Source organism: Eretmochelys imbricata, chromosome 9 (assembly GCF_965152235.1).
Source record: "Eretmochelys imbricata isolate rEreImb1 chromosome 9, rEreImb1.hap1, whole genome shotgun sequence".
In the NCBI taxonomy this organism is placed as follows: domain Eukaryota; kingdom Metazoa; phylum Chordata; order Testudines; family Cheloniidae; genus Eretmochelys; species Eretmochelys imbricata.
In genome coordinates, this window is record NC_135580.1 from 11778622 (window position 1) to 11791089 (window position 12468).

At 45.7% G+C, this 12468-nt stretch overlaps 1 protein-coding gene across 1 annotated transcript in view; it reads right to left on the reverse strand.

Annotated features, from left to right (window-relative positions):
* Nucleotides 1–12468, reverse strand: part of LOC144270636 (mitofusin-1-like) — a 74233-nt gene that overhangs the window by 36856 nt on the left and 24909 nt on the right. Inside the window, 3 exon segments of the mRNA XM_077827242.1 lie at nucleotides 56–164; nucleotides 3591–3715; nucleotides 4644–4806. Coding sequence (XP_077683368.1) covers nucleotides 56–164; nucleotides 3591–3715; nucleotides 4644–4806 — 397 coding nt within the window.

A 12468-nucleotide genomic window follows, 5' to 3' on the forward strand; every position in this document is an offset into this window, starting at 1 on the left:
CCTTGTGCATTTAAGCGAAGACCGAACAATTTTAATTAACAAGAGAATGTCCTACCGTATTCATGAGAGTTGATTCTGAATTAGCAACCAAGACAAAGACATCAGCATCTAAACAAAATTTGTCAATCCAGGTGTCTAGCTCTGTAGTGACATCTGTACCAGGGCTGTTGGAGAAAGACATATTTATCAGTATCAAGAAAAATAAAGTTCTTCATTTTTAGAAACTGAACAAGAGGACTGGATGTCTCTGGGGCTTCGTATTGGGATGTGAAACCCTGATGAAATGCAGCACAAGTTGGTCATGACAGAAAGTAACTATCATCTGGCAGCTGTTCTGTCAGTTATGTAAAACCATTTGGTTGTCTCCATTCAGTTTCTAATGGACAGATAGCCGCATCATAAAAGCCACCAATACAAATGAAAGACGGTTGCCAATCTCAGCAGAGAAGCCAAGTGCCGAATTGGCTAAAAGCATCAATTATTCTTTCATCCCCATGAACAGTCCCTCCAAGGTCACGCTGAAGTGCGCTGCTAAGAGAATATTGAGAAAGTTTTGTGAACACATCTTCAGAGTTGCCAAAATAGCTTAAAAAAATAAATTAGCATTAACCTCACTTACAAATTTTAAAAAGTCATCTCTATAAATTGCAGAACAAAAAACATCCTGTCACGAGTGTTCCAAGTTTCTAACAAAATGTACTTTCCCATGATTCTGGAGAGACATTTGGGAGATAAGTATCAGGAGGTAGGCGTATTAGTCTGTATCCACAAAAACAACAAGGAGTCCAGTGACACCTTAAAGACTAACAGATTTATTTGGGCATAAGCTTTCATGGGTAAAAAACCAATTCTTCAGATGCATGTGTAGGATTTGGGAGATAGTCTCTCTCCATAGTTAAAATTGAAAGTAGCCATTGTAAATCTGATTTTTACTCCCACATTCCAGCCAAAATTAAACCCATCTGCCTGAAATTTCACAGGTATAATCTCAAGGGTAGGGTGGAATTTATCTGGTAAGTGTGAAATTAAACAAGACTTTGTATTTGATGGATGAAAGTTCAAAGAGTAGGTCAATCTTATTTCTTAAACATTTTTTGAACATTATTTTTTGATTTATCAGAACTATTATACGTATTGGCCAAGAGAAAGGGAAAGTTTCTGAATCCTGTCAAGTAATTAAATATTTATAAAGCCCTACTCAATTCACAGTATTGCAGATCCTGCAATATTAGGCTTCTACCTCTATTTTCACAGTGGGAGCCCCTGCTCCCAGACCTGTGGAAAATTGCAAGAAAGTAATGAGGGACCATGTTACCACAAATAATAAGATCCATTATTACTTTTACATGATTTTCCATGGCTTGTCCGCAACTCAGCTGCAATTTTTAGACAATCATCCTGCGATTAAACTAGGGCCTTAATTAGAAGTAGCTTTTGCTCACAAAAAGGGCTCTGAAGAGGTCTTAACTTGATCTGATGCAAGTGGTCCAGGGAAGGATGAAGAATTGTATGTACGTGTAAGATTCAGGGCTGAGCAATCTGTAAACTCCACCAGCATGGCTTGCAAGTGAAGCTGGTCGAAATTTCCCATATTTCATTAAATTTTTTTGAAAAATTTCTTTAAAATTGAAAAAAAAAAAAAAGATATTTTTTTCCCTCCAAAATTTCTCCCCCACATAAAATTTCTCCCACTTTTCAAACAGTTATAGAACTGGTGGAAAATTCCAAAGTTTCAACAACAAAAAATGTTGATATTTCAGATTTCAACCAAAAAATAGGGCCTTTTTTGCTAAATATTTTTCCGCTTTTTCAACCAGCTACACTTCCAAGTTCTGGAATCTCTTTGTAGCTTGCAAATGCCATAACGACTTATCTGTAAGCATTCCTTCTACTCTCGAGAAAAAAAAAAACCCTGAGAAGTTCCCAGGCAAAAACCTTCATTAAACACAAGTTAAGATAGTCAATTTCTAGCAGTTTCTTAAAAAGGAAGAATATTTAAAGCGCAATTCAGCTGTACAAAGTAACTGGAAATAGCATTGTGAAATCCCTTGTTTGTTATCTCTCAATCATTTCCCATTCAAATTTGCTCAATTTATTCATAAAAAGATTCCCTCCCCTCCTCCAAGAAGCTTTACAAATTCAATCTGGAATCTGAGAAACAAACTAACTTCTCCTTCTCACACTTCCTCACTAGCAACAAGGATTCTGATAGGCAATCATAGCCTAAATTAACCTTGTGCAACCCTATTGTCCTCAAATTGTGTCCTCAAAGACAACTGTGTATTCCCACTGTGTTCAGTGGGGTTGCACAGGCATCGCTGAAGCTATAATACAGAGCTGCCACTTAATTACAATTCCGTTGATGATGTGCAAGAAAAACAGAAGCCAGCTCACTCTGCCAACTGGGTTGGCTCTGTATTGCTTACACGTGGACAGATCCGGCATTCGAGGAAGAAAACAACAATGCTCCCACTGATTTCAAAGACATAAGTTCAGAGGCACAATAATTAGTAGTAGTACCTTTTTCCCCATGGGTAGTGAGCAATGTGTACTCTGAATATACTCAAGCCTGGCCTGCACTAAAAAGGTAGGTCAGCCCCGCTACGTCACTCGGTGGGAAGGGGAGGGTGTGAAAAATCCACACCCCTAAGCAATGTAGTTAAACTGACCTAATCCCCAGTGTAGACAGTGCTAGGTTGACAGAAGAATTTTTGCACTGACCTACCTACATACCACCTCTCAGGGAGGTGGATTACTTACGCCAATGGAAGAACCTATTCCCACTGCAGCTATGTTGCTGTAGCATTTCAAGTGGAGACAATTTGTCAGCTGCTCAGTAATAAAGTGCCTTTGTTACAAAATCACTCATAAGAGCAAAACCACATTGTAGTTTCTATATACCACTTAAGAGGTGAAAAAAAAAATAGGTAGCTTATATCCAGGATGGCAGAGGAATCCTTATGTATTTGATGTGTTTGTAGAAAATCAGACAATACAGTCTAGAATTCTTTTATTCCACAAATAAACCACATAATGTGAATTTAACAGATCCACAGCCATAGGCTGGGACCTTCAAAAAGTCTCTCTTTTAGGCATTTCTAGAATGCCATCACTGTATTATCTCAGCACTAAAGTCCTTATCAAAAAATCTTTTCCATCAAAAGCCCAGATTGTCTATATTTTAGATAAGTATGAGAGGTTCACAGGATGACTAGGCTCCAGGGGGACAGGGAAAGAGTTACAGTTGGTAGGAGGACCTTAACGTATTAGTTTGTTTTTTAAAGTATAAGCTTAACTCAGCCAAAAGCTAGAGACCTTCTGAGCTCAATGATGGGACACACTCTCGTTCCAACTGTGACTCAGCCAAAATATGTACAGTGGTTTGATGAGGAAGACCAGAGCGTCTACACAAAGGAACAAACTTCAAGCACTTAAAATTTTTCACGTTAACTTATTTACGACATATCTAAAAACCACAAGATTAAATCAACTATACATTTCACTTAGGTTTTAGTAACACAATTAGTGTGGATCAGATAATGCAGAAGATAACTCTTTAGATAACTGGTTTAATAAAATAATACTTATACCTGTCCACCAAAACCAAGTCATCTCTCAAGAGAGCACACTTTGCCTTCGGCCAAAAGACATGGACAAGACAGCCAGCTTCCAGGTCTTTATCCATATGAAGCGCATGGGCAAGTTGATTAACAGTCTGTGAAGAATGTAAAGCATCAGAAAAAAAGATACTTAGGCCTGCAATAACAGCCTTAAAAAAAATAAAACTAGAACCAAGACTTTTTGAATAGATCACTGATACAAGGTTTCAACTTACATCTTAAATATTGTGAATCATTTTTTCAAATGCCTTCTTTCCATCCAGGGCCCTTCACATCCCTTAGTGTCTAAATAGTCATTTTTCTACACTTTGAAAAAAAGACAGGACTCTCTTTGGAGTGGTGGTATTCCTTATATGGCTGGAGGGTTACCACTGAGTGTTAATGTACTTCTTCAAATGCTAGGAGGCCGGCACACTACCTCTCACAGTATTTAAAGGATAATTTTTTAAATACACTTTATGGATTAAAATGGTCATTTCTGAACTCATGCCGAACAAGCCAGACTGGTTTAAGAAACAAAACAAAAAACAAACAGTTGGTAATAACTGAAGCATGGGAACCCAATGCAAGATTATAATTAGCTCTCCTTTAACAGGGGTTTAACAAATCAAAATAAATGTTTAAGAATGCAAAACGTTTAAAAAGTAAACAAGAGGCATATTTTTCTGAATTTACATTGTAAGTTTTTGGAAGAAAATGGTCCATGTGTATTTTTCAAATGTGAGCCTTCCAGAACTTTGAAAAGTTATAGAACTTACTGGTGGTCCTACATACACAAACCATTCGATAGAGTAACGTACAAATGAGCCATTTACATGCAAGGCCTAAGAGCGAGCTATAGACTTTGTTTTAGTTTTATTTAGTTATTTCAGTGCTGGAAGAATGACTTTGAAATAATAAATACATTTCGGTTTATGTTCCCCATACTTAAAAATGGTAAGTGTTAAATATTGCACCTAACAAAATGGTCCTTTTAATACTAGGTTTCCAAGCACCTGCTTCTTAACCATTGAAAAACTATACCTTGACACTCTTCTTTTCATCTGATCCTTCAGTCATGAGATAAGCCTTATCACCATCTGTTCCTTCTACACTGAGAAAGCAATTCGTTGTGTGGCCAATCCCACTAGGAAGGACCTTATCCCACAACATTGCATTAATGACAGAACTCTTTCCACTGCTTGTTCTAGAGGAAGAGAGAATATAAAAGTATTTAAAGCAAGGCATAAAGAAAAACAAACACACCTTTGCTTTAGATTGTATTCTCCCTACTTAATTAGGCCCAGATTCTTCAAGTTGTTCCTCATGGCATACCCTTGTGTCCATACAGAGCAGCTTGCAGGAACAGGGCCTAAGGCCAGATCTACACTTAAAAAAAAAAAAAAATAAGGTTCTCAGAATAGCTATACTGTTAGGGGAAATCAACTTAGCGCATGTGACTCCATTTTGAGTTTCCTGTCGGCCATTAACTAGAAGCGAGCACATCACATACCAAGGAAGGATCCTTCAAGGTGGACAGCTGGACAGTTTCAAGATAAGGGAAACAAAGGAGACAGGAACCAGACGACATGCATGAAATAGTTGCCGCTTCAGCGTTTTTGCAGGGGGAACGTGGCTGCAGGGGATTGGTGATAGGTACGGAGAAGGCCTGTTTATTGGTTTAGGCTCCCCGAGGCACACAGGCAGGATGTTTTGCCAACAGTATATAATCTTTGTGTAACCGGTAATCGGGGTCCCGTTCTGCTTAACAGAGCGGTACCACGCTCGAGCGTAATAAACCTACAAACTTTGAGACGCTCTACAGTCTGTCTCCATTTGGTTGCCTCAGCCTAGAAACGAACCGTACGTGTCCTAACTGGAATAATTCGTAACAGTTTTGGCGACCACGAAGGGACTCTAGGCTCACCCTTGTAAGCGAAACCGCACTCCTTCCGTCGGACAACTCCAGCTGGCACTGGGTGAGTTCACCTTCGAGAACTCCGAGGAACGGCAGCGTGGGCCGTCGTTTAGGCGATAAGGTGGCACATTAGGAATTCTTTTGGTAGCCCTAGAATGGGCTCTGGGCAGCGTGTGAGCAGGGGAACCCCTTTGGCTGAGAGTCTCGAGAATTGGAAAAATATTTCTGGCACCCATGGGTAGGTAAAAGGAGAGCTATAATTTTGTGTAAAGTCGAGTGGCCAGCGCTGACTATTCAGACGCCCTTTGGATGGCCACCCGACGAAACTTTTGGACAGGATGAATTAACCTGCCTTAGACAACAGCTGGAAGACAAGCATTCAGCTCAAATGGATTATTGGTATGTATGGGATAATTGGGCATACGCCCGAGATAAGGGGCGCCCCTCGACTTTGGGCTCTGGTACCAGATCTAAGGTTTGCATGCCGCTTGCGGGTTCCGCTCCGCCCTATGCTGCTTTCCCTCCTCAGTCTCTTCCCCCTACTCCTCCTCCTGTTGCCCCTCTATACCCGTCTCTAACCCTACCCCCTGTAGCGCTTCAAGCGCCCCTGATACAACAGGCCGTTGCGACAAGCAATGACCGTGTCACTATGGTCACGGTCCATCACCCTTTTGGCCCTGGGGACCTGGTAACCTGGCAGTCACAGATGCTGAGGTTGCGTGACGATCCGGAAAGAGTCCTACAGACTATCCGTTCAGTCTTTATGGCATTTAACCCTAACTGGGCAGACGTCCAGGCTATTTTTCAAACCCTATTTACCCCGACGAGAGGTATTCTATTCTAGACGCTAATCGGCGTTGGGCGGGGGACGCTGAGAATTGCACCTCTTGGCCCGAAGCCGATCCAGGTTGGAATCCTAATGACCTCAGTGGTCAGGCCAGCCTCTCAGCTGCCCGGGAAGGGCTCCTGGATAGCATCCGTAGGGCAGGTAGTAAGACGGCAAATTGGTCAAAAATTAGAGAGTGCCAGCAAGACCTAAACAAGCATCCGTCTGCATTTTTGGCCCACTTGTTTAAGCGGGTTAGAATGTATGGGGGAGGAGTGGAGCCAGAAGCTCAGGTTAGCCGCACGATGATGGTCTCTTACTTTGTCGATCAAGCGGCACCGGACATAAAGAAGTATTTAACTAAACATGTTCCCGACTGGCCAGGGAAACCCCTAAGCGAAGTAGTTCGCCTGGCCACTTTTGTGTTTTATGGTAGGGACGAGGAGAAAGCGAAGGAAAAACGTAAGCAAAAGAAGGAGGAAGTATGTTGGCAGCCGCATTGCAGGTTCCCTTGGGGAATCAGCACTGGCAGGGACACGGGAATACAAGGGGGAGGGGATGGGGATGCGGGACAGGATGGGGAGGAGGCTGGGGTGGAACAAGGAACGGGAACTGTAATTATTGTAAGCTACCGGGCCACTGGAAGAGGGAATGCCCCCTGCTTCCACGAGGGGCTCCTTGGCAGGATCAGCTGGAGACCGGTTCCTCCTTTCCCCCTAATGCTCCCCAGGACTTTGCCAATCCCCAGTGACTAGAGGCGGAGATTTTGGGAGCCGTGGGAGAGTTGGAATGGGATCTTGGATTGCAGTCGCAAATTTGCTTGAAAATCGGGGAACGGTTTGTGCCCTTTTTGGTGGATACCGGAGCCACCCTTTCCACTTTAACTTTTGTTCCGGGCTCTCTTTCTAATATCAAGGTCTGGGTGCAGGGTATTGAGGGCAAGCCATGCCCGGCTCCCCGATTCTGCCCCGTCCCTGTGGAGCTGGGTTCTTTAAAGTTGTCATATAGATTTGTTGTTATGCCAGAAGGCCCCGCTAAATTTTCTTGGGCAGAACGTGCTTAGCAAGCTGGGAGCCCACATATATTGTGCCCCCGAGGGGGTTCGCATGTCCGTCCCGGACTCGGCGGTTGCTTCTCTTATGGCGTCGGTTACCCCAATTCCCCATCTCCCCACAGAATTGTCCAGCGTTTCATCCAATTTGTGGAGCATGAGTTCCACCGATGTGGGCCTCCTTAAATCAGCCACTCCAGTCAGTCTGCAGGTGAGGGATGGGCCGCCTCCCTCTGTAAAACAATATCCTCCCTTGCCGAAGGAGGCGGAGGAAGGTATTTCCTTTCTTATCTCTAGCTACTTAACCCAGGAGGTCTTGGTTCCGTGCAGTTCTCCTTGTAATACTCCTATCCTTCCCGTGAAAAAGCCAAAACCGGGCCCGGATGGGCGCCCAGTTTATCGCTTCATTCAAGATCTGCGTGCGATAAATAGTTATGTCATAACCCCCTACCCAGTGGTCCCTGATCTGAGTACTATCCTGACACTGATTCCCCAGTCGGCTACTTGTTTCACGGTTGTAGACTTGTGTGTTGCATTTTTCAGTATTCCTTTGCACCCCAACTCACAATATCTGTTTGCGTTCACTTGGGGGGGGTCAGCAGCTAACCTGGACGCACCTTCCCCAAGGGTTCTCAGGCTCCCCCACTGTTTTGCCCAGCTCCTCTGTTCTAGTCCAATATATGTGGATGATTTGTTGATTCCTAGCTCTAACTATAATGCATGTTTAGCTGATTCTGTTACTCTGCTTACTGCATTAGTTAATAAGGGCCACCGTGCATGTCCATCCAAGCTGCAGCTGTGCCGAACCCAGGTGATCTATTTAGGTTTTGTGATTCGGCCTGGAGAGCGTTTACTCTCCCCTGATAGGGTGCAGGCAATCCAGGATTACCCGTGCCCGACTACAAAAAAGCAGTTGCGGGCTTTCCTGGGGGCTGCGGGGTTCTGCCAACCCTGGATAGTGGCCTTCGGGGAATTGGTGAAACAGTTAGTCCAGGCCACCACAACTTCTAACCCTGATCCTGTTCTCTGGACCCTGGAGATGGAAGCCGCTTTCGCGTCCACAAAGAAAGCCCTGATCTCTGCACCCGCCTTGGGACTCCAGGATTACAGTAAACCATTTTTTCTCTTCAGTCACGAGCAGCGGGGAGTGGCCAGCGGTGTCCTATTGCAGTACCTAGGGGATCGCCCACGCCCCATAGCTTACTATTCGGTACAGTTAGACCCTGTCATTCAGGGATCAGTCTCCTGTGTGTGGTCCATTGCCGCTGCACCCTTATGGTGGAACGGTCACGCCCTATTGTTCTCCGGCATCCTTTGACTGGGTCTCCCACAAGGTTGAGGTTCTCTTAAAACAGCATACAACGCAGGCGATGACTCTGCAGTGGGCACACAAATATAAGCTGATTCTGCTGGCCGCTGACATCATCACCCTTTGCCGCTGCAATGTCCTCAACCCTGCTACACTGACACCCCTCCTGGAGGATGGCACGCCTCACCATGTATGTATGGACGTCATTGCTGACAGTGGTAAGCCTCGCCCGGATTTACGCGACCTCCCTCTGAAAAACCTGGACCTGTCCCTTTTTACCGATGGCTCCTCCTATTTGGAGGCCAAGCGGGTATCCGGCTATTCCGTCACTACTCAGACAACTGTTGTAGAAGCAGCCCCCCTTCCACCTTCCTTTAGTGCTCAGGGTGCGGAACTGCACGCTCTTACTAGGGCTTGCTTGTTGTCTGTTGGGAAATCTGTTACTGTTTATACAGACTCTAGATATGTCTTCGGGATTTGCCATGCTACGGGCCAGCTCTGGAAACAGCGAGGGTTTCTAACCTCCTCAGGCACTAAGATTGCAAATGGCCCTTTAATCTCTGCACTTTTGGGAGCCATTCAAGGTCCTCTCGAACTGGCTGTTGTCCACTGTTATGCTCACCAGCAGTCTGAGAATCCTGTCTCTCAAGGTAATGCCTTGGCTGATGCGGCCGCAAAGACTGCTGCCCTTCAGCCCCTCCCGGTGTCAGCAACTCTTCTTCTGGATACGTCCTTCCCGCCGACGGTCTGGACACACTTGTATGCTGATGTGCCGCCTGACGAGCTCCAGGACTGGAAACGTTGGGAAGGCTCTGAAAGCGTCGATAAGGTTTGGCGAATCGGGAACAAACATATTCTCCCCCGTTGCTATCTGCTCTCGGCCACCCACTATTTTCATTCTTTGGGTCATGCCGGCATTCAGGCCACTGCAGCTGCTATTCTTAAAGGTTGGGCAGCTCCTCATGTCTATCCGGTGGTGAAGCAAGATCTTGGCTCCTGCTCTACTTGCCTGGCCTTCTCTGCTCGGTCTCAGCTCAATGCCAACACTAGGGCAGGGGAGACCTTGGGCTAACTTCCCATTTCAGCGATTACAGATAGACTATGCAGAAATGCCTAAAAGCTCGGGGTTTCGCCACCTCCTTGTAATAGGAGATCAACTTTCCGGATAGCCCGAAGCAATACCAACCAGAAAAGCAGATGCCAGATCTGTGCTAAAATTTCTGCTGAAAGACATTGTGCCCAGATTTGGAGTCCCTGAAGTCATCGACTCGGACCAAGGATCACACTTCACTGCAAAGATTTTAGAGGAGCTGTACCGGTGCCTGGGGATTGCGCAACAACTCCACACCCCTTACCACCCCCAGTTGGCAGGGCTGGTGGAGAGCATGAAGACGATGGTAGTAAAGTTTTGCAAAGAGACTGGACTGAAGTGGCCAGAGGTTTTGCCCATAGTCCTGTGGCACATAAGGCGGGCCCCACGCATGCCCCTGGGCTTGTCCCCATTCGAGGTATTGTTTGGGAGGCCGGCTTTGATTCCGGGAACCTATGTTCCCGCTCACACTAGCCTCTTGGATGGAGATGAGACCTTGTCCAGGTATGTAGCCAGATTACAAACAGAGCTCAGTAACAACCAGTCTGCGGCTCAATTGTTTCAAACCGCGCCATTGGGGTTACAGGTTCATCCCTTCAAACCAGGGGATTAGGTGGTGGTAAAAAAATTCCCCCGTACAGACCCCTTGGAACCCCGATGGGAGGGGGCCGTACCAGGTTCTGTTATGTACTTATTCTGCTTTAAAAGTTGCAGGTAGAAGTTCCTGGATCCATCAGAGCTACGCTAAGTTGGAGCAGGGACCCCCGCCTGGGCCCGACGAGCTGCCCTGGGAATGAACACCACTGGCAGTCCCTGGGCTGAACTCCCCAACTATTGGGATCTCGAGACTCCATCAGGACTCCTTGTTTTCTTGTTACCTGGACTTATATTTGTTGTCCTGTTTTTTGCGTGGTATACGGGAAGATGCAAATACTGGTATGGGTGGCCTGTGGAATCCCCTCTCTATTCCCGAGTTTGGTACACGGATGGAAAGGCAACAGCTTCCTGGATTTAACCCATGCTATAGCACCGGGGGTTAACCGAACGCAGTGTTGGGTCTGTAGTCATACCCCCACCTACATAGGTCAGGGAATCCCGTTGGTAGGGGTGCCTATCCCGCTCAACCGAACCCTCCAGGCCGGATTATGGACAAACGCTCCATTTAACTGGAATGTTACAATCCAAACTTGGTCTATTGATATGGTGGCCCAGGGTAGTTATGCTTTGTGTGTGTCACGACGTAAAAATTTCGAAAATACCGTTTTTGTGGGTAACTGTGTAGGGTGCAATGATACCACCCACATTAGCTCTAGCGTGGCAAGTTCACCCAAGTATTCCAGGGCGCCGTGGCCAGTCCCTGAGCGATCAGGCTGGTTCTAGTTGTGCAACCACACGGCTTATAAGGTCCTCCCAGCAGGTTGGTGTGGTACATGCACCTTAGGAGCCATAGTACCCGCTGTTGCAGTACACCAGACCCTGGCCTACGGGGAAATTCGGAACCTGGTATGGAGGAACCGACGAAATGTCCCATTAAACCCTCTCTCTGAACGGCCTACAGGCTTTCACTCCTTTGTTCGTTGGTTTTTGCCCTGGGTGGGGGTGAGTGAATTAGAAAAGGCTATAGTTAATATTTCTGTAGCCTTAGAATTAATGGCAAATGCCACAGCAAACGCTTCATCTACCCTTCAAATAGAGGTGACTCAGTTATCTCAGACCACACGGCAGAACCGCTTAGCCTTGGATTATCTCCTTGCAAATGGGGAGGGGGGGAGGACAGTTTGTGCTCTTGTTAACTCAAGCTTTTGTGTCTTTGTGAATCAACACCGCAGGGTGGAAACCGATATCCACACCCTTATGCAGCAGGTCACCTCGCTTCATTGTGTCACCCTTGCCGACACCAGAACCGGATTCCATGAGCCTGGAGCCGGCTCACCTCCTGGCTTCCAGACTTGGGGAAGGCGTATTTTGTACCTCATTCTTACGGCTGTTTCTGTTTTTGTATTATTCTTTGTATGCCTACAATGCTGTAGTATGTGCTGCCGGCAAACTTTAATCTTGCATCGAGGTTATTCTGCCCCGGTATAGTTTACTGACGTACATAAGAAAAGAAGGGACTGTTAGGGGAAATCAACTTAGTTAGCACATGTGACTCCATTTTGGGTTTCCTGTTGGCCACTAACTAGAAGCGAGCACATCACGTACCAAGGTGGACAGCCGGACAGTTTCAAGATAAGGGAAACAAAGGAGACAGGAACCAGCCGACATGCATGAAATAGTTGCCGCTTCAGCATTTTTGCAGGGGGAACGTGGCTGCAGGGGATTGGTGATAGGTAAGGAGAAGCCCCGTTTATTGGTTCAGGCCCCCCAAGGCACACAGGCAGGATGTTTTGCCAACAGTATATAATCTTTGTGTAACCTGTAATCGGGGTCCCGTTCTGTTTAACGGAGCAGTACCATGCTCGAGCGTAATAAACCTACAAACTTTGAGACACTCTGCAGTCTGTCTTCATTTGGTTGCCTCAGCCTAGAAACGAACCGTACGTGTCCTAACTGGAATAGTTCGTAACAACTGGCAAACCATCCTAGTGTAGATATAGCTTATACCAACAAAAAAGCCCTTTTGACAGTATACTGGTGTGTGACAGTATACTGCATATACTGGTGTGGCCCGCAAA